The 22761-nt window shown below is 40.3% G+C and overlaps 1 protein-coding gene and 1 pseudogene across 1 annotated transcript in view; both read left to right on the forward strand.

Annotated features, from left to right (window-relative positions):
- The window catches only part of NYAP2 (neuronal tyrosine-phosphorylated phosphoinositide-3-kinase adaptor 2), a 155259-nt gene that overhangs the window by 74946 nt on the left and 57552 nt on the right, over positions 1-22761 (forward strand). Inside the window, exon 3 of the mRNA XM_064585842.1 lies at positions 9713-9919. Within this exon, the coding sequence (XP_064441912.1) occupies positions 9713-9919 (207 nt within the window). The remainder of the gene's footprint in view (positions 1-9712; positions 9920-22761) is intronic.
- LOC123840128 (U2 spliceosomal RNA) lies at positions 5130-5282 on the forward strand (annotated as a pseudogene).

Consider the following 22761-nt stretch of genomic DNA (forward strand, 5'->3'; position numbering starts at 1 on the left):
AGAATTTTTGCATCCATGTTCATCAGGGATATTGGTCTGTAATTCTCCTTTTTGATGGGGTCTTTGTCTTGTTTTGAGTAAAGATATTATTTTAAAAGTTATTTCTTTTTTTTTTTAATTTTTTTTTAAGATTTTATTTATTTATTTGCAAGAGAGACAATGAGAGACAGAGAGCACGAGAGGGAGGAGGGTCAGAGGGAGGAGCAGACTCCCTGCCAAGCAGGGAGCCCGATGCGGGACTCGATCCTGGGACTCCAGGATCATGACCTGAGCCGAAGGCAGTGGCTTAACCAACTGAGCCACCCAGGTGCCGCTTAAAAGTTATTTCTTAGAGATTTTGTTCTTTGCTACTATTTTGGTTGAAAAACTATCTGGAAAAAATGGGGGTGGCATTATCTTAATTCACATGAGTATAAATAAAATACACAAGCAGTTGGAATGATCATTTTAGAGATTCTTCCACTTGTACATTCAGAGCGTATTTCCTGAAGCCATAGTATTTAAAATATTTATAAATGCTCAATAAAAATGTATTTGTCAGTTTTATAAAGTATTTTTATTAGAACTAGAATGAAGAGAGAAGCATTGCCTGCGAAATTGTTGCACTGTATTTGGCAATTCAACTAATCTCTCTGCCCCTCATTTTTCTGTCAGTATGCTAATAAAAATATTGTCCCAGTAGAAAGTCAAGGATTTTATATTTAAACTACATTTTAAGGAAGGAAAATGAGAACTAATATTGGTTAAAATCTGCATTAGAGTAGTTCAATTGCTGTAGCAAATAACTGCAAAACCTCAGTGGCTTTATACAATACAACTTATATCTTGTTCATGTCATAAGACATGACAAATGTCCCAGGCATGTGATAACCCATAAGTGGGTTCAGTGGAAGATGGGATGTTCTCCCCACAGTTATTGGGAAGTTTCCATCTGGTGGCTTTACCAGCACCAGCACCAGCACCTGGGACCTCAAAAAACTCCCAGCCAGCAGGAAGGGAATGCAAGAGGATAGGGATTTTGTGAGAAGTTTTATGACCTGACCTGGAGGTGGCATACATCACATCCACCCACATTCTAATGGCCAGACCTCAGTTATGTGGCTCTCCCTCACTGCAAGGAATGCTGGGAAGTGTAGTTTAAGTGCATACCCAGAGAGAACAAACAGATTTGGTCAGCATCTGCCTGGACTCTGCCCACAGGCCTTCTTGGCTTCTGCATTACAAGAACAGACAAAAATATAGATTGCATTCTCTGAGTAAAGTGTCTCTCATTACCCTGCAATACTAGAATTTCTTAAAGAAAGTGTTACCAAAATATGTCAACATTTGAGCTATGCCTGATGACTTCAGTGAAGGTTTTTTTTTAAGTAGAGATAATTTGGCAGTATCTCTACAGTCCTCATCCACCTTGATAGAAAAAAAAAAGGTGAATAATTAAATCATCTGGATTTTAATTGAGTTTTTAAAGACCCAACATGGTGTTTGAAATTCTATTTATTATCACACCCTATGATAAGTGTTATTCCCTGCAACCATAAAAAAAAGAACGGTTGAATATAAGTCAGTATGTGGGTTCCAATGTCTTATGGTGAGAGATACATGCTGGGCAGTGGCCAGGAAACCAGTCTCTTTATCAGGTCTTTGCTAATTGCCATCTGTGTGACCTTAAGATGCGCAAAGGCTCTGAGCTCTTTTTACACCTGTAAAATGATTAGGATTATTTGTGTATTCTGTCCTACTTCAACATGCCTCATCTATTTTATTATTTTGTTAAGTAATATGCCTCATCTATCTTATTAAAACAGAGGTTTTATTCTGTGTGGCTTCTTCACACAAACATAGACTTTCCAGTTTTATTTAAAGCCATGTAATCTGCAGATGCCTGAGCTATGGTTCTTTCTCTATTTATATTTGAAGAGGTGACATCCCTTAGATGTTTGAATTGACAAAACTGACGCCAAATGGCAGAGTTCACATGAGAGAGGAATAATAATAAAAAATTAAAAATTGGTCCAGCTCCCTGGTGTCCTTTTGTTGTGGAAATGTGCAAGCCTGTGCCCTCTTTTCCCTGGAGACTTGGAGATGGAATAACAGAAGTGTAAGGAGAGGAACCTGGTGCTCACTTGGACTCGTAGGAAAACTATGTCAGGCTGTCTGGCTCTGACCAGCTACAGAGACACCAAGACACCAAGACATGCAATTAGCGTCCAGGCCAGGGTGACTGGAAGGGTGAGAGTTCTAGATTTGTACTGGGAAAAAGATGTGAGCAGCGGGAGACAGACTGCTTCACTCTGGGTTCTAAAGGGTGTCTGCTTTAAAACAAAAATAGACTAGTTCTGAGATGCTCCAGAAACAGGACTACCAACAACCGACAAATGGTGGTGCTTGGAGGGAGGCCGACTTGGGTTCTGTATGAGAGCTTTCTAGCAATTAAACATGTTCAAAAAGGAGCCAAACTTTCCCCGTGAGGTGAGAAGTCCCCCTGCTGGAGCTCTCCTCCCAAAGGCATGAGGGCGGGCTCAGTAATGACATACACACACCTTGCTTTTCACGAGCTGTTGCAACTGTGATTTCTAAGGTCTCTTTTAGCTTTAAATTTGTTGATTGAATCTAATACCCATCTGATAATGCAATTTAGTTCAGTGCCTCCTTCAGCACTTCAAATGTGCTGTCCTTCTGCCTAATTAATCTGCCTTGATCACCTTTCATTATTTCCATTGTTCAGCAGTTGGAATAGAATGGAGGCACTTTGATCCTGCTGATTAGGCCAATATGAGAGGACAATTCTGAAGCATTCTTTTTGTCCACAAAAAGCTCAAATGCTCATCAGCTACATGAGCTTTTGTCCCTTTGTCACCAGGCACCAAGTCCATATTTTGTAACCAAGGAATCCCTGTGTGAAAGGGTGAAATTTCAAGAATAACTACAGTCACAAATCACATAGATAAAAGCCTCTTGTGTAAATCATCTGAATCATCTAGATGTGTGTAAAACAATTAAATGATATGGCAAGTTAATTCTCATATATCACAAAGAAAGAAAGAAAGAAAGAAAGAAAGACAAGAAAGAAAAAAAAGAAAGGAAGAAAAGAAAGAAAGAAAGAAAGAAAGAAAGAAAGAAAGAAAGAAAGAAAAAGAAAAGAAAGGGAAAGGAAGGAAGGAAGGAAGGAAAGAAGAAAGAGAAAGAAAGAAAAGAAAGAAAGAAGAAAGAAAGAAAGAAGAAAGAAAGAAAGAAAGAAAGAAAGAAAGAAAGAAAGAAAGAAAGAAGAAAAGCTCTTATGTTCTTCCAGGAAAATGGTGTGACTGGTCATATTTCCAAATAATACTCTTTTTCCCTGGCAAATAACTTGTTTTTCTGATCTGTCAGCAAGTCGGTTAGAAACATATATGGGCTCACAAAAATAATTTTAGCTAACTCATGTTTGTCATTGAGGGTTATTCCTTCGTGGCATGGCCCGCGTTGTGGGTGAGAGTGGAGAGGTGGGAGGGAGAGGCTATGAGTCATGGCCTACGATGGGGTTTGATCCAGAAATGAAGGCTAATTAGCTAACTGACCTGGGTGACACATACATGCATTCATTCATCCTGTCTGTTCTCGCTGAGGACTCTTAGATACTGAGGACCAACATGAAAGATACAGTCTTTAGTCTTAGAAACTGTTATAGTCTGGTGGGGGAGCTAGACATATAAATCAACAATTGCATGATCTTCCTAGCCAGAAAAGAAGCAAGTCTGGAAAGAGGATAATGCTGTCAGTTTTAATGTGTGTGATCTACTAAATGGCCATATGTAAAGGTCCATCGGTGCAATAGTGTTTTCTTTGTCTCTAGAGCTTAGAGGGGTTTTCAGGTTTTGGAGACTTACAAGAATCTTCTGTACCATTTCTCTTTTTTTCAAAGATTTTATTTATTTATTTATTTGAGAGAGAGAGAGGGAGAAACAGGAGAGGAGAAGAGGGAGAGAGACAAGCAAACTCCATGTTGAACACAGAGCCCAACGTGGCCTCGACCCCATGACCCTGAGATCATGACCTGAGCAGAAATCAAGAGTCAGGCACTTAACTGACTGAGCCACCAGACTGAGCCACTGATCCACGCCCCTCCTCTGTACCTTTTCTGTTGAGAGAGTAAATATTGATGAGGAAGAATGAGTCAGAGAAACTGGGAAAACTCAGTATCTGGTGGAGGACAGATTTGGTGGTAAAAGCCATCAGACCTGGGAAGCCAAGTCTTTCTAGGTGGCGCAGGGCCTCCATACAGGGATGCAGAGGGAGAAGAGTAAGGTAGAAGCCGGAGAGACAAGTGTAGATCCAGAGATAGCATAAAGAGGGGAAATTCTGAGAAGGAACTTCAGAATTAGCAGCATGAAGTGTGACAAGATTGGAAACCTGGAGAGAATATTTTGGTCATGAAACAATTGCTCCTAGTCTCTTATCCTTACTTGTCTTTCTTTAACTTGAACACTGTAAGAAGTTTAAGACCATAATAGGCAAAGCACACAGTCTGAAAGATGAATGTAATGAACTCTACACACATTTCTCACAGCAAGATTTCAGTTCAAGATCAGATTTCAGTGTGAGCATCAGATCTTATTTATTTAATTAATTAATTAATTTATTTTTAAGATTTTATTTATTTATTTGAGAGAGAGAGAATGAGAGACAGAGAGCATGAGAGGGAGGAGGGTCAGAGGGAGAAGCAGACTCCCTGCCAAGCAGGGAGCCCGATGCAGGACTCGATCCGTGGACTCCAGGATCATGACCCGAGCCGAAGGCAGTCGCTTAACCAACTGAGCCACCCAGGCGCCCTTATTTATTTTATTTTTTATTTTTAAAAAGATATTTATTTATTTATTTGAGAGAGAGAGCGTGCACAGGTGTGGGTGGGGGAGGGGCAGAACATCGGATTTTACATCAATAGTTGACACTCAGTCCTTCATTCCAGAACAGAGGATGGCCACCTTCCACGTAGTTAGCCCTGTGCTACGTGCTAAGGCTGTAAGAACTTAGATCTGAAAAAACTAGGATCCCACCTAGAAATTTACCACAGTGCCTAAGATTGACCTTGTTCAGGAAAAGTTTATGGTACTAACATCAATTTTCTTTTTCAGGCTTTAAGAAAACATTGAAATACCGCTTCTCAGCCTTTTGGCTAAGATCAAGTGTAGTATCTGTTCTTATCAGTTTAAGAAAACATTGAAATATATGGGTAGAGATAAATACCTCCTGATTCCTCTGAGTAGATTTCTTTGAGGTTTTGATATGTCTTCATGTATATATTTCTTAGTCTGATTATCTGCTTTCCATTTGTTTATTTGCAATAGCTATTTTGGAGATTTTCATAGTATTTTAATTAGAAAATGCATTTTATAGGAAGCTTCTCATGAATCTATGTAGGAAACTAGATTTATTCCCAAACAAAATTCTCAGTAGTACATTCACAATTTTCTTCCGGAGTTTTCAGCTTTGCATTCTGTCTGGGAGGCAGATGTACATCCACACACAAGTCCGAGTAGCACAATTTCTTCCATCATTTTGTTCAAGTTTCTCTAAATATATCTGCCAGAATTCACTGAACACTAACCTCTGGGACTTGAAAACAAAGAAGGAAGAAAGAAAGAAAAAGACTCCTTTTTGTTTCCAAAGCTGTATTGAGCTTTTATTTAGTTGAGGTTTGAGACCTAAGTGACACTTCCCTAGTATGTGTATGCAAGTGATTTGAATGAGAACAAAGAAACTGATGTTGGTGGAGGTGCTTTGACACAAATCCCCAGCCTTTCATATTTAAAATGTTACCCAAACCCACAGGAAAGAGATTGGATCCAATGTTATGTGTAAGCATTTTTTTTAGTTTGGTTAGTTTCAGTTCCAGTGGAAGAAGACTGTGTGTGTGTGTGTGTGTGTGTGAGAGAGAGAGAGAGAGAGAGCGAGAGAGAGAGATAGTAAATGCTTAATATTGGTAGTGGAAAAAAATACAAAAGTTGATAATAAAAGCAAGCATCTCAATGTTCTGTCTGAAATCTGGAAGAGAAGGTAAAGTGAAACAGATGGGTCATTAGGCTTTGAGGCTGTGACATTTGGAAGCCAGAGTTACATTTTCCTTGAAACTGTGAATAAACAGCTTGGAAATAGTCTATGATGTTCTTTTCTGATACTGGTTTTATTCCATTTGACTCAGGGCATTGAAAAGCAAGTGTTAGTTAAATTGTCTTGCTGTAATTATTATGCAGGAATGTAGCGCTTTTTAAATATTCTTACTTCCTATATTCGATTTTAGTGTAACTCTGACTTAGGCTTATGTGAGGCCCATTTAAAGGCCAGGAATCTTTCTGAGGTTATTATAAGACTCCCCTCTTGGTTTAAGTTTTATCTCATAGAATAATATTCATGACATGTGTTTACACAACTGCATAGCTTCTTGGACCTAGAAGGAACTATAGCAATATGCATATAAATGAAGAGCAAACAAATGAGAAAAGGCAAAGGCTCTTTATTCAGAGCTCGCTACAGCAAGGCAGTTAGCCACCGTCACTTATAATAGCAGAGATTTGAAGGCAGGGAGAAGAGTGAGAAAGTTCTGTGGGAAATGGGCTAGACTTCAGATATGTCCCAAATGGAGGCTATTGGCATGGGGAGGCTGCAAGCAAGGCCAACCAGGAAGGCGTCCTATGTGATTGGATAGGGATGCAGATTGGACTCTCTCTGGTGGTCCCACTCTGGAAGCAGGGGCAAAATTCGGGAAGCTGTCAGTTATTAATTAAATCCTGGCTGCTTTGAGCCAACTGTTAGATTATTGTTTGGTTACCTGGACTGGTTATTAGAGATAGTAGTCTGACTTCCTCTAAGTCTGACTTAAGGGAAGTAGATTGGATTTCTGGGCTCATTACTGTAGATAATGGGTTGGAGTTCTATTTTTTTTTTTTTTTTAAGATTTTATTTATTTATTTGAGACAGAGAGAATGAGAGACAGAGAGCACGAGAGGGAGGAGGGTCAGAGGGAGAAGCAGACTCCCCGCTGAGCAGGGAGCCCGATGCGAGACTCGATCCCAGGACTCCAGGATCACGACCTGAGCAGAAGGCAGTCGCTTAACCAACTGAGCCACCCAGGCGCCCCTGGAGTTCTATTTTTATATGTGGCCTGGCAATTTTCCATTTGTGTTTCAATCTCTCAGTGATTATCTAGATCCAGATGTAGAAAGATTAAATAAATTCATAAAGGACAAATGGCTACAGTTTATTTAAATTGATAGTATCTTTTACACGTGTGGCACTACTTAGTTTCAAAAATATTTTAAAATCTAGAATATCATTGGATCCTTCCAATTACATTGGAGAGGTTAGACCAGCCCGGTATTATCTCTGCTTTGTAGTTAAGAAACAATGAGGCTCTAAGAGGAGAACCCAAGTGCTCAGTGATGTGGATTACCAGCCCATGCCCATGTCAGGCCTGCCAAGCTGGGCCACTCGGATGAGCTCACCTAGGGCTTCTGACAAGATTACAAACCTTTTCTGTCTCTGCACCACAGATTCAGGTACTGGGGAGCCAAAGTGGGGCATTTGTATTCTCACGCTGCTGCAAGTTGATGAGTATTTGAACCTAAATATAAAGAAAGCAAAGTACAGATTCTCTGAACCATTTCTGTGATTTTTTTTTTTTCACTGCAGTCTTTCCCAATAATTCCTCATTCGAATGAAACTTTCAACTTGGTGAATCTTACAACCTGTGATTGTTAGATAATCAGATTTTTGAAAATACTATTAGCTTCGTGTCACTTGGATACATTTATAACACTTGCTTCATTCTCTTATTCCATTAGGAACACTGTATTTCCTACACACATCAGAAAGATGCCTGAGGAGTTGAGAAAACTACTAAATAAAAAAAATTAATTAAATACCTATTGAGCAGTATGCAAGGTGCTAAAGACATCAATGGGAAAACAAAACAAAACAAAACAAAAACAAAAAACCCCCCAAAACTTAGTCCCTGCTTCCTAGAACTCAGGGCCTTTTGGAAAGAACAGATACATTGAAAGATGATATAAAACATCAATACAGAGATGACCAAATCCCAGCAAGAGGTGGGGATATGAGTGGAGGAGGCTTCGGAGGATACTTAAATTGAGTAACCAGGACTGAGGAGCCTTCCTGGAGCAAAGACGAGATACAAAGATATACGAAGCAGATGACGTAGAAGATGGTAGCACAAGAACAGCCTTGTTTGAGTTGGAAGTGGAGTGGGGAGGAAGAAGGTCCAACCAATTTGAATACAATGTTCAGGTGGGAAGTGATGAAATCTGAGAGGAAGGGAAGAATGACATGGTGGGTAGTCTTGTGGGTCACAGTAAGGAGATTAGACATAATTGTGTGGGTAACAGGAGGCTTCTGGAAGGATTTTAGTCAAAGCTACATTATAAACAGGTTTGCATTTTTTGTTTGTTTTTGTTTTTAAACACTTCTCAATGTGCATTATAGAATGACTATCACATCCATTCCCTGAGACGACACAGTTTTGAACGTCCCAACCGGTTATCACTCATAAACCATCTTTACTACATGTGTTTTTAAACACTTCTGTATATGTGTAACAGAATGGCTATTAAATCAGTTCGCTGAAAAATACACTTGGTTAGATTTGCATTTTAAACATCATTTTGGCAGTATATGGAGCTCATACTTTAGAGAGAGAAGGATAGAGAATAGGAGACAAGCTGCAATAATTCAAGGGCAATGATTAGAGTTAGAACCAAAGTAATTAAGGTAGATGTGATACAAAGTGCAACAGAAGGGAAAGCAAGATATTCACGAATAAAATCTGTAGAATCCACTGACTGATAGATTTAGGGAGTAAAAAGTTAAGGAAAGGGAAATACAAGCATCTAGCTTGGGTTGTTGGCTGGACAGAACAGGAGGAACTATCGGTATAGTAAGAAGTGGTGTCAGTCCAATGTCTGAAATGTTAAATCTGTGTTATCCATGGGGCATCCAGATGGACTCACCCAGCAGGCAATTGGATAAATGAGTCTAAAGCCCAGGATAATGATCCAGGCTCGTGATAAACTATTTAGAAATCACTAACAATCCTGGAAGATATAATCACAGGAAAGTTATGTATAGAATGAGAAGAATTGTGGCTAAGCTAGCATCTTGGGGACAACATGTAAGAGATGCTTAGAGGAAGAGAACATATGAATGGCAAGGAAATGGTGTTAGATGTAGAACACAACCCGGGAAGATGGGCCATTATTGAAGCCAAGAGAATTGAAGATATAAATGAAAGTAATCAAAGAGTTGTCAAATGTCTTAAAAATGTTTTCTAAATTTGCCAACTAGAAGGCACTAGGTGAGCTTAGCAAAAGCAGTTTTAGCAGAGTGGTGGGCTGAATTGATGAATTCAGAGTGGGTGGCAGAATGAATGGAAGATGAGACAGTAAAGACTGTGAGTCTAACAAGCTCTTTAAGAAGTTTCCTTGAAGTTGAGCACAGGTTCCGATGAGAAAACTCTTTCCCAATGATATTAACCTGCACACCTCAGAAAAAAAAGGCCCCGTGTGATCTCTGTCCCTGTTACATTTAAATGTTGTAATCTCCAACACACTCCCAAGTTGACAAAAATATATTGAAAGCATTTGAGAAAATTGTTCTTTAATGTTTTAAAGGAATCTGGGAAGGATTCAAATTTGTTTAACAGAATGTAATTCTGGTTAATACACAGAATCGACAGAGGAACTGAAAATCCGAAGCCACAGCACGGAGCCATTACCAAAGTTGGACAGCAAAGAGAGAGGGCATCACGGGGCGTCTTCCAGAGAGCCTATCAAAGCTCAGGAATGGGATGGAACACCAGGACCGCCTGTGGTCACCAGTAGACTGGGAAGATGTTCTGTGAGCCCCACCTTGTTAGCAGGAAACCACAGCTCAGGTAAGAACGATAATGATCTTTCAGGTGCAATTATCACTTAGAGAAGCATAACCATAGGTAGAGCTCCCTCTACTCATAGAGACAGCATAAGTAGCCCTTCACGCAAAGGGACAAGACAACGTGTTGCACCACTCCAGGGAACATTATCCACATGGGCGGTAGAGAAGTGAATAGTGCTTCTTGGAGCGGTGCAATGAAGCAGCTCTGACAGCTCGAAACATCTTGTACTAAATTTTATCCAAAGCATCTAGAGGCCTCATCGAAACAAGTTTTAATTTATAAAGTTTAAGTGACTTAGAATTTATGCCTCCTGTGCTTCAGAAAAGATTTTAGGCAACTGGGAAAAAATGAAAGTGAGAATATATAGGTAAAAAAACTGTCTGAAGGCAGTAAAGAGAGTAGATATCATGAGGTATGTACAGTAATGATCTGAATGCTGTAGCTGGACCATGGGCATGGTACTAAGTTTCCAGATCTAAGTCAGAAGAGTTAGAACATTTTAATCAAATACACCTTTAGATTTCACAAGTTGAAATTAAGATCTGCAATGCAATTTTGCATTGTTAATAGATAAATATTATGAAACATCAAGTTTTTAAAAGCAGCATATGTTTGCTTTGAAGTGATTAATCTACATGATGGACTCACAGAGAGCTGTCAATTGGAAGAAAAAACAAATAATCAAGTGACCTCCTGTAGTTTTCAGGTTTCTATCCCTTAAGAATGTTAGGGTTCTGAAGGAAAGACCAATCCTTTAATGTTCATTTCAACTCTGATACTCATCTTGGAAAGCAATTTACATGCATTTAGCCTGTGGACTCTCTGGCAGTCATGCACAAGTTAAAATTGGAACAGGATGAATGATCTCTGTATTTGGGAAGGGATGTTTCTAGAATAGGACCCAGGCAGAGACAGAGCAGTAGCTTTTCCAGACTTAAAATGTAACTTATTTCATGATGAAGCCATAAAAATCTTGGAGAAGAGACAAATGAATTTAGCAGAAAGTAAAAATTTATTTTTGTTAGTAAAGTATAAACAGCTATAGGTATATGAGAAGACTTGTGAATTTTGTCAAAAAGAAAAGGAAACATAGGAAACAAATGATATTTTGTAGGAAAAAAACTCCTCTCCCAAAGAAGGTTGACATCACGATTCAGTTGAGACTTAGGATTAATTTTAGGCTTATTAGTAGTATTTTTTAATTATTTAAATTTGTACCAGTTTGATCAAAAAATATAAATAATATGTACTCCTATTGTGACTAGAGATATAAAACCAAAAGCATTACCTGAATATCTTTAGGTAACAGCCACTGTTCTAGTGTCTGAGAGCACAGTGATGATTAAGACATCCTTGCATTCGGGTGCTCAAAGTCAAGTGAAAGACAAACATCACAATACAAGGTGTTATATTCAACTAATATGTGAAACAAAAAATAAATCAATTAATTTTTCCTGGGAGTGTATGATTTTGGCAAGAACAATCAGGGGGTTTTAGTGGGTAAAATAATAACTGCTTTAGGATGTTAACATTTGTGCTAGAGCTTGAAACATCAAGAGCTGTTCCCCAGGAGGATGATGGAGAAGTCTGCCTTCCGGATGAACACCTAAAACGCTATGGGATTGGGGCGCCTGGGTGGCTCAGTCGGTTAAGCGACTGCCTTCGGCTCAGGTCATGATCCTGGAGTCCTGGGATCGAGTCCCGCATCGGGCTCCCTGCTCAGCAGGGAGTCTGCTTCTCCCTCTGACCCTCTTCCCTCTCGTGCTATCTCTCATTCTCTCTCACTCAAATAAATAAATAAAATTAATAAAATAAAATAAAATAAAATAAAGTGCTATGGGATGGGGCATACTGTGTTTGCAGTGGAAGGTGGGGGAAAATTGATTGAAGAAATTGCAAAGTAGGTTGGTACCAGAAAGCAAGAATCCTGAAGGGCCTGTGTATTACCTAGAAATGCTTTCAGCAACAAAATGCCAATTAACAGTGGCTTAAGTAATAATGGCTTCTGTTAACTCCCCTAGCACTCAATCTGGAGGTGGGCATCTTTAGGTATTTTGCAACTGTTCAATGATGTCATTGAGGACACAGGGACTTTCTGTTTTTGTTTTGTTTTGTTTTGTTTTGTTTTGTTAAATTCTGCCCTTCTGCTACCCTTGATGATTTTTTTTCATGATCTTGAGTTGATATTTCTGGGCATCATGCCTCAGCAGAGTCCCTTTCATCTAGTTGGTCTAAACTGGGAAACATGTCCTCTGGACCCATAACTCAGTGAAGGGGAATGGGATTTCCACGAGTTTATAGAGGGCCCTTCTTTCTCTTAAATCAAAGGGCTTCTGCTTCTACTGGGAAATGAAAGCAACAGTCTATATTCTTAGGGAGAAAGGGAAGACAACATTGCATAAGCAATGGACAGTATCTGCCACATCATGATTAGATTTTGAACCCTATGTGGTAGATATTTTGTAGTCCTTTAAATATTGTTAAGATAGGTACAATGCAATTCAGTTTTCATCATGAACAATCTCTGATGCCTCCAAAGCTTCCAGAAGGGGTGACTGGGAGGCCATTTACTAAAATACGAGTTGTCAAGGTGAGCTATGCACCACGGGTTAGGTGGGAAAGTCAGGACTTAATTCTTGACTATGTTAGGTTGGAAGTGCTCTGGGACATCTAATTAAGAAGCTAGTAGACACTTGGAATTACAGGTCTGTAGCTGAAGAGATTTAGCAGTATTACAGACCGAGGCTAGAGACCTCTGGGGTGGTTAGAACCCCAAGACTGGATGATTCTGAACTAGAAGAGCAGGGAACTGAGATGAGAAGGAAAAGGAGATTGCACCCTGGGGAACTCAAACATTTTCAGGTGTGGGCAAACGAAGAAGGATATGTAAAATAAATGAAAATGAAACAATTAGATGGTCCACAATTAAACTTTTACTGAACATTTGGAAAGGTGCATAAAATGGGCAAACTGTAATACGTTTTTGACCCTGACGTGACTCTTCCAAGAAATTTAGAGTGTAAGCAGAATTTATAACATACTTTCACTTTCTTCCACTGCAAAATCCCAGAGCATCTCTTTGGCTTTATGACGTCTAAAATCTGCTTTCCTGGGTCTTTCAGCTGTGTTTATAGGGCAGTAAATTGTCTACTGACCAGAAGAAATGACATAAATATCTTCAGTCTCTCACACTCTCCATCTTAGATGATGAAAGATGTAGCTAAAGATGGAAGAAGAAGAGATTTCTGGTACATTTTTGATAAAGACATTTTTGTATCTCTATTAAAAGTAATGTGAAATGCAGGGGCCAATGTGGAATCCCATATATAATAATGTCAGTTAGGGTTTCTTATGTGCCAGAGAAACTATCAACATGAACACTCAAGGAGTGCCTGGGTGGCTCAGTCCGTTAAGCATCCGACTCTTGATTTCGGCTCAAATCATGATCTTGGGGTTGTGGGATTGAGCCCCACACTGGGCATCACACTGGGCATGGAGCCTGCTTAAGATCCTCTCTGTCCTTTTCCCGCTATACCTTCCCACACCCCCAGTTCACGCTCTCTCTTTTTTTTAAAAAAAAATGAACACTCAAAAGAGCGTTAAAATTAATTAAACTTTTAGAAGTCAGTCCCTCCCAAATATGTCATAGCAATTTTATCTACTGAATCTACCCTTGTACCTCTTTTGAGGGAAAGGAGAAAAGAAAAAAAAAATATCTGTTATATTAGTAGCTTTAATGTTTCTAAAAAGAAAGAACCTAAAATGTGCCAATTCTATACTAGAAAATGCCATAGCTTCACTAGCAAAAATGTATAAAATTAGAATATCTGAAGTTTACTCACCTTTGGTGTTTTCATGAAATGATGCCCTAACTAGAGGGTACTCATCAGTGAGATGGCCTTTGTCCAGAATAGGCAAGTAACTATTGAAGAACGCATTTTGGACTTGCTGCTTTGGAAGGGAAGTCAGTGTTTACTCTTTTCCTTTTCTTCACACCTCCTCTGTATTATTGTCTCCTTGCCACTGGGTCACTGAACTGCTAAGCCCCTACCAGAAACACTGGAACTGCAACCAAGAATCTTCCTCCGTAGTAACAGAGGTACCCAGGTCCACACCTAACACTAGAGAGGAAAGAGGGTTTCACCTGTTCCACCTATCAATAGCCCCGTATCTATCAATACCCCGGTCTGTCAACTTCCTGCCTCTGGTTTTCTCTCTCTCTCTCAATCTCAATCACACACACACACACACACACAAGGAACTGCTACCAGTCACAGACTATTGCTTTATCAAATGTAGTTTAGCTACTTGGAATGGCTGCTCTTAACAGCTCTTTTGAGGAATGGAAGAATTGCTGAAGTAAAGAGAAGGAATGTGTCAGGAGATCTCAATTCTAATTAACATTGCCACTGGTTGCTGTGGAACTCTATTAAAGTCACTGTTGTTTAGTAAATCAGAGATTCCCCAGAGGGTGATTCCTGAAGGCGGTGGCGGTCTGGGACCCAAATGCTCATGAAAATAATGGGAAAAAGTGGAAGTTATACAAGTAAATAGAGTATTCACAAAAATTCAGATTTCAATCACCGAATCAATCAACAAATAGTTTCTAAGCAGCTTGTGTCCAACTCTGTAATGGTTTCTGGGGGATAAACACTCCCACACGGGGTATATAAAGCACAAGCACACATAGGGTATATAAAACAAGGTCTTCGCCACTCAAAGATCTTACTATGCTTCTTTATGACACAAAACTATTGAACATAAATTAATTAGTATAACTAAATGTACTTTCATTGTTATCTACTGTTTACTGTAGATTACTATTCAGAGAAGAGAAAATTAGTGCAGGCTTGAAAAAAGATGGAGAACTTAATGGAGACCTGGAGTCTTAAACCAAGATTATGTCAGATCTTTTTAAAATTAATTTTTTAAAGAATTTATTTCTTTATTTTTGCAAGGGAGTGCAAGCATGAGCATGGGGGAGGGGCAGAGGGAGAAGCAGACTCCCTGCTGAGCAGGGAGCCTGATGCGGGACTTAATCCCAGGACCCTGGGATCATGACCTGAGCCGAAGGCAGATGCTTCACCAACTGAGACACCCAGGTGCCCCCCAAATAATAATTATTATTAATAATTAGGTAGAGATACATAGAGAGCTTTCCACGTGGGGTGAAGAGGTTGAGCAAAGTTGTAGGCAAGCCTCTTGCGGCTTGGCCTTGCCAGGCTAGACTGAAGAAGCATTTTTGGAAGTAAATTCGGAAGGCCTTGGCTAAACTCTATGTGGAAAAGTCTTGAAAAGACCTCAGCTTCTGTGTGTTCAACATGTGTGTTTCTGCCATTTTGAGGAGGTCCAACATGGGATGCAAATATTAGTGAGTAAATTAAGAGAGGTTCCTCCTTCAAAACAGACATGCTTTGTTTGCACATTCCATACATGGGAATATTCTTGACTTCCACAAAGGAAAGTATTTTCCCCATTTTTCTGGACCTTGAAGCCCTTTTGGTGTAAGTTATATATTTCCACCTTTGTTAGAAGCTTACACATGGAAAAATATTTCTCCATTGCAGAGAAAATCCATTGCATACCAATGAACATCCGACTGAATGATGGAAATGCAGGTGACCTGGAGAGCACAGGGGCCTCTCGAGGGGCCAGAAGCTATTCAGTACCAACTGATGCTCACCACGAGAACTTTTTCCCGCAAATTTCAAGATTTAATTGCTCTTATGTGAAATCTCCCAATTTTTAAATACAGCTCAATTTTCAGGAAAAAAAAAAATGAATCGAATAGTTTACTTCCTCTGACTGGGTAAGACCTAAAGTCTGCCAGTTTGTCTTTTCTGGCTTGTAAAGTCAAGTAGTGACATTCCACTGGGTGGAGACATAGACTTGACCCTGAAACAGAGAGGTTGGGTTATAGTAGAAGCAGCAGGTGCCAATAGGCATCCTGCCTTCCTGGCTTTTATTTTTCAGAAGCTGCATCTCCTTGAGAAGGATGAGCTATTGGTATGAATGAGGATTAGAGAGTGGTAAATAGCTTTTTATTTTAAAGATTCTATTTATTTGAGAGATGCACAGGAGCGGGGGACGTGGGGAGGGGCGGAGAGAGAAGCAGACGGAGAAGGAGACGCAAACTCCCTTCTGAGCAGGGAGCCCGTGGGCTTCCAACCCAGGACCCTGGGATCCTGACCTGAGCCGAAGGCAGACGCTTAACGGACTGAGCCACCTAGGTGCCCTGAGAGTGGTAAACAGCTTTTGATGATCAAGAGGGAGGGGGAGTTTTTTTTTTTTTTTTTTTTTTTAACTTCAGAAAAGAAACAAAGGTATGGCATTCTGTGAATTGTAAGGACTAGCAGCCTATCCCTTCATAGCATCCTGGTAAAGTGGCCTGGCCTCTGATTGGGAGGGAGGGAAGGTGGACTAGAGTTTGCATGGGGCTTCCAGTGAGGCTGGACTTTATGCTTTATGGTCCCAAATTCCCAAATATGGAATGCTGTACTTTAAGGGGCTCTTAATGCCTGGAAAAGAGACTCCCTCATGATGACCAGTGTAGTCAGAAGACTAAAAGAGCCATCTTATATATTCTGCTCTGCAGAACAATTCTGGGCCTTTTTCATGACCCACTGCAGGGAAACATTTTCCACCATCCTTCCTGAGTTAGCCCTTCATGTCCAAGAAGAGTCCCGTGCACACAAGTTCAGGGAAGCAAGAACACATATAGAGTTGATTTCATTTAAAGAAAACAAAGAAATGTGCCATTTCTCACATGCCACATTTGTAGAGTGAATTTTATATGACTAATAAAAGCATACATAAAGTATAAGATAGTGGTTGAGCACTGTGATTTGGACATCCAGTAAATCTAGATTTAAATTTGAATTTTTTTTTATTAGTATAACATTGGGTATGTCCCATCATGTTGCCAAGCTCCATCATAAAATATAGACGATAATAGTATCTAACTCATAGATGCTATTGAGAAACAAAAGTGAGAATTACATGAGATAATGTATTAACACACTTAGCATGGTATCTGGAGCACAACAGATATTAAGTAAATATTAGTTATCACTATGATTCCAGACACCTTTCCAAATGTTTCCTGTAAGTAGTGGCATTGGAGCTGGGACTTGAGCTGAGATGAATTTAGACAGAGAAGAAAGCAAGAGAAGTGCAGCCAAAGTGGGCATCATGGGTTGTTTTGTTGGGGATGGTGAGAGCTCAGGTTCCAACCTGACCACTTAGCACACCCATCCCCCAGACTAGGGTTCCTAAAACATGCACAATTCTACTTCAATTCCATATTCCAAACACCTCTTTGAAGATTGGGAAGATCACAAAGATGTTAGGGTGTTAGCCAAAGGCCTAAGATTGGATGCCTGCCAAGGAGATGTAGCTGAATGGGGGCCATTTAATATAAGCAACAGAAAACCGGGATTCAGCAAAGGGAATGATGATTAAATCCAAGAGTGTGGTCTTTGAATACTGCATTTTTACCAGTTGATTTTTAAGAAAGATGTTTTCGTCTTGAAAATTCTGAAACATATTTACTGTACTCTACTTGATAATGTTGGAATCAATGACTCACTTTGCTGATAAACTTCCCAGCAGCTATAACTCAAAAACACTCAGGATTCAGTGCTTCATATCCAGGAAGAGTCCCCAAGCACACAAACTGAGAGCAGTTGAGCAGCATCAAATTGGGCTGCAGGACTGGGAATTATGGAACAGTATTAATGATAATAATTCCTGGCAAAACACTAAATCTATGCAGTTTTCCTCTCTCTCTTTTTAATTTTTTTTTTTTTTTAATTAAGTAGGCTCCACACCCAATGTGGGGCTTAAACTCACAACCCTGATATCAAGAGTTGCATGCTCTACGGACGGAGCCAGCCAGGGGCTGCCCACCCCCACTCTCTAATATTTTTAGTGCAAGTAAACCATGCTTTGCAACAATGTTAATAAATTAATATTTTGGTGGGAATGATTTGAGGAAATTACATAACACTGCTGTGTCCCAGTTTTTTTTCTAGCTTTTTAGAAAAGATACAGGAAATCTCACTGTGTGGGTCATTATGAGGGTTAAATTACGAGACCAGTGCTCTACCCCCTGAGCTACGGAGCCATATGAGGGTTAAATTAAAAAATGCATAGAAATGCCTGGTATAAAGCTGGCTTATAATAGCTAGTAGGCCCACAGTTTATTCTGTTACCATTCAATTTTACTGGAAAGATTTCAGATTTTTTTTTCTAGGACCAAGACTGAATGTTTCCTTTGGAAAGTGCAGCTCATTGCAAATAGGATACAGAGTTTTCTCTAGATACACATAATGTACCTGGCTCCAGGGCCACTGTTACTGCAACTGCCCAGGCTTCATTTGTGCACTTTCCAGCCAAGATTTTAGGCCAGTGCCATGGCTGTTTTTGGGTTCCCCTGAGTCTATATGCATAAAATTTGGAGAAAAGATCAGGTGCAGGCTTTAAGATTTGGTTGCTGCATTATACAGAGTTATCAAAAAAAAAATCTTAATCTCTCTCACAGTGTTTCTGTTTTGCTTAGTAGCAGTCAATGGGATTTAAAATCATGTTGGCAAGGATGTGGGAATCACATGAAAATATTGGTATCTCCAAATGTGCACATATCCTTCTGTAAATACCTGACTTGACATTCATTCATCCATCCATTCATTCATTCATTCATTCCCTTGGTATTTATTTTCTAAGGAGTATTTTTTTCAGCATCTCCTCTGTGTCATTGCAGGGACTAAGTGCAGAGGTGCAGAGTGTGCAAGGCAAATATGGTAGACAAGACCCACATTCCCAGTGCGTAGTCTAACAGGGAAGACAGAAGATAAAATAAAAGATTCTTATAAGTGTTATGAGGGGGAAATACTAGACACAGTGACATGATTTATTCTCTGGCGATTTAGACAGACTTCCTGGAGAAAGTGATATTAAATGACAAGTAAGTGCCAGGAGGTAAGAGAGGTAGAGTGTTTCCTAGAGCTCACTCACTGAAGTGTGGCTGAAAAAGATTTACTTTTAGAACCTGATTATTATTAAACATTTTGATATGGCTGCATAATTCCTGAACTATACCCTCTTCTCTTTCTTCCATTTCTTCACATGGTCTGGCACCTTTGGGACACAGTTATGGTCCCAATACCCTCCTTTCCTTGCATGCACGCCCTTTGCATTGTGCTTTCAGAGCTCCTTATCAAGAAGTAAGGTGTGTTTCTTATTCCTTGAATCTGGGTTGGCCTTGGGTCTTGTACTGACCAGCGGAATGAGATGGAAGGGACTGTGTGTCAGTTCTGAGCCTCAGCCTCAAGAATGCTTCTACTCGTTCTTTTCCAATCCCACTACCACCACATAAACAAACCGGAGCTAGCCTGTGGGAGGAGGAGATACATGGAGGAAAGCCAAGAGTCTTCAGCCTTCAGCCTGCCAACCCTCTAACATGTGAGAAAGCATAATATGACCTAGCAGAAACACCCCCTTGAACTACAGCTGACCGCAGATGACAAGTGAGCCCAGCCGACACCAGAAGAATACCTCAACCCATTCATGGACGCATGAACAAAACTAAATCAGTGTTGTTTTAGGTCACTGAGTTTGGGTGTAGCCTAAAATAATTCACTGACATAGACATCACAGTCTGTTTCAATTTTGCTGATTTCCCTCAAATGGAAATGCTTTATTATGATGTTTATAGGAACAGAGCATGCTCATTGAAACACAGAAAGTCAAGGTAAAAAGTGAAGATCCACTCTCCCACAGTTTGCTTCACCATCCCATGTTTCAAAGAATCATTTTTAACTGCCATCGTTTTGCCGTCAAGGAGCTATATTGCTAGGAACCGTGAGTTCTTCCTCACTTTTGCTATGCAACAAGAACAAAAAAACCAATCTGGTAGAGTTCAGTCCCCCACTGTAATTTGGGCTTTGCTGTAGGATGTTGACTAACTTCCTGCTTGGCTCCCCAGCAGCCCTCAGCAGCTGTGGGCTTTAGCATCTACGACCCTCCAGGCTGTCATTCTGTACAGTGGGGTTAAGCACCAGAAGACAGCTCTCCACATCTGCTCTCCTTCTCAGTTATAATTGGGTGCATGGTTATTTCCTCCGGGAATACCGGCCAGATCCCGTTGCTAGGTTCTGCACAGTATTTTCCACTCTAGAGTTTAACGCTCTCTTTTCTAATTCTTGTAGTAAACACATAACAGAATTCTCATTTGGAGAGCCTTCGGAGAGCAATGTAAGTCATATCCCCAACAGCCCACTTTTATTTCTCTGTGGAAAACTGTGACTTCTGCCTGCTAGAATTTGTGATCACCAGAGAAATTGTTTTGTTTGTATTTCTCCTGATACTAGTGATACAGCTTTGAGAAACAGCCAGAAAAGGGGAACGTGGGGTGAGTTAACCATTTTAAATAGCCAGAATGTGTCTTTACAGGGTTTGAAGGCAAATAAACAGGGCATAACATGCAGAAGGATAATTTAAAAATGATACAAGGTAATTACTCTCACATTGCAAGGCAGAAAGCTAGACCACAGAAACAGAATTGGCAAAAGAAGTTATCAGAATGAATTTTGTTGTCCTTAAGTGACCTCTCATCTCTAGCCTAGGAAAAGTGGTTGCAGGTTGAGAGGCTAGACACTGTGTGTGTGTGTGTGTGTGTGTGTCTGTGTGTGACAGAGAGAGAGAGAGAGACAGAAAGAGAGACAGAGAGAAGAGAAAGAGTCTCCATCTTTGATAGAAAACTTCCCAGTGATAATCAAGGGAGGGAAACGAATGGGACTACTTGGAAATCTCGCTACTGGCTTCCAGTCATTGAGGAGACACAGTAAAATAAAAATGCAAAAGGTTAGCTGAATGGCCTATCACCACAGAGCAGAAAGCTGCCTGGCAAGTCACTCTCTGGCCACTGATGGTGTGTCAAAGATGTGCATAAATTGTGTTTCCCATGGACCATATTAGGCCACAGGGAGCAACCTGGGGGTGGCTTCAGTCATGTGACTGCCCAGAGTGGCAGGGACTCTGTAGGACATAGCTCAAGGTGCCTCTGACAGGATGTCTGGAGGGCAGACAGCAAGGGGATCTACAGGGGAGAGATAGCCAGTCAAGGGGGGCCTTCCAGGTCCACCCCAAGAAGAAAGGTGTTCACTTCTCTTTCCATCCCTATAACCTCTTATCTCAGCCCCTTTGAAGGCAGACATGATGGGGACCAAGTTGAGGGCAAGTTAGGGGCAAACACCTGGAGATGAGGTAGAGACAAAGGTGGTCTCCTGTGTGCCAGGAACAGGGCTAAATGGGCCAGGAGAGAAGTTCCTTGAAACAAAATTCAAATTTGTAATGAATGCAAAAAACTAGACATTTGAATTATTATTCCAATAAGACTTTTTTTTCTTTTTTTTACTTGAAGAAACCGAAAAATTTTTAATTATCAAAATGAAAAGGAAAGTTCTGGGAGTTGGCCTAGGGCTTATCCAAAAGGCAAGAAACAACTGGTTTGTGGGGAGAAAAGAACACTGCTTTCTGATTGTATCTGAGTTCCTCTGTGTTCCAGTTAATATTTAAGTATACAAATTTAAAAAAAAAAACAGAACTTGATATAATTACAAAGTGTGCTCTAAGATTATTGCAAATTATATATAAGCTGAATTATGGAATTTAAATTTATCACTTTTATGGATCATTTGTGACCCATTTAAAATAATGCCTTATACTGGGGAGCCTGAGTGGCTCAGTTGGCTGAGCCTCCGAATCGTGATTTTGGCTCAGGTCATGATCTCAGGGTCATGGGATTAAACCCCATGTCGGGCTCCATGCTCAGCAGGGAGTTGGCGGGAGATTCTCTCTCTTTCTCTCTCTCCCTCTGCCCCTCTCCCACTCATGCGCACACGTGCACACTCTCTCTCTGTCTCTTTCAAATAAATAAATACATCTTTAAAAAATAAAATAAAATAATGCCTTATATTTATATGCCATGCCTTAGCTCTTTTTTTTTTTAAAGATTTTTATTTATTTGTTTAACACAGAGAGAGAGAGCACAAGTAGGCAGAGCAGCAGACAGAGGGAGAAGGAGAAGCAGGCTCTCTGCTGAGCAGGGAGCCCGATGTGGGGCTCGATCCCAGGACCCCGGGATCATGACCTGAGCCGAAGGCAGCCACTTAACGACTGAGCCACCCAGGCGCCCCGCCATGTCTTAGCTCTTAAAATACTTTTATAAGTGCTATCTTATTTGATCGTCACAAAAAGCTGTACATCTATGGCCCGGTGTTATGATCTGATTATTTAGGTGACCAAACTGAAGCTCACGAGAAATCAGGTGAATTGTCCAGACGCATTGGTATGTGGCAGATTCAAATCAAGAAGTGGATTTCAGGGGCACCTGGGTGGCTCAGTTGGTTAAGCGACTGCCTTCGGCTCAGGTCATGATCCTGGAGTCCCGGGATCGAGTCCCGCATCGGGCTCCCTGCTCGGCAGGGAGTCTGCTTCTCCCTCTGACCCTCCTCCCTCTCATGCTCTCTGTCTCTCATTCTCTCTCTCAAATAAATAAATAAAATCTTTAAAAAAAAAAAAAAAGAAGTGGATTTCAGGCTTCTGACCCTTAGTACAGCTCTCTTCCCATGATCTGATTAGGCTGGGTCTCCCTCTTTCTACCTCCGTGCTCGTGAATTCATTAATATATTCATTCATCCCTTCATTTATTCAGCTAATTTTCTCAATATAAAGTTATCAAGCATTGAACATGTGCCAGTGGGGGAAATTGCCATTAACAATAAAAGTTAAAAATGCAATTACAGCCTGTATCCAAAGCCAATGAGAAAAACATCGCACTT

This window comes from Mirounga angustirostris, unplaced genomic scaffold, assembly GCF_029215605.1.
Source record: "Mirounga angustirostris isolate CCGP_5_RB_7025 unplaced genomic scaffold, mMirAng1.0.hap1 SCAF_3, whole genome shotgun sequence".
Classification (NCBI taxonomy): Eukaryota; Metazoa; Chordata; class Mammalia; order Carnivora; family Phocidae; genus Mirounga; species Mirounga angustirostris.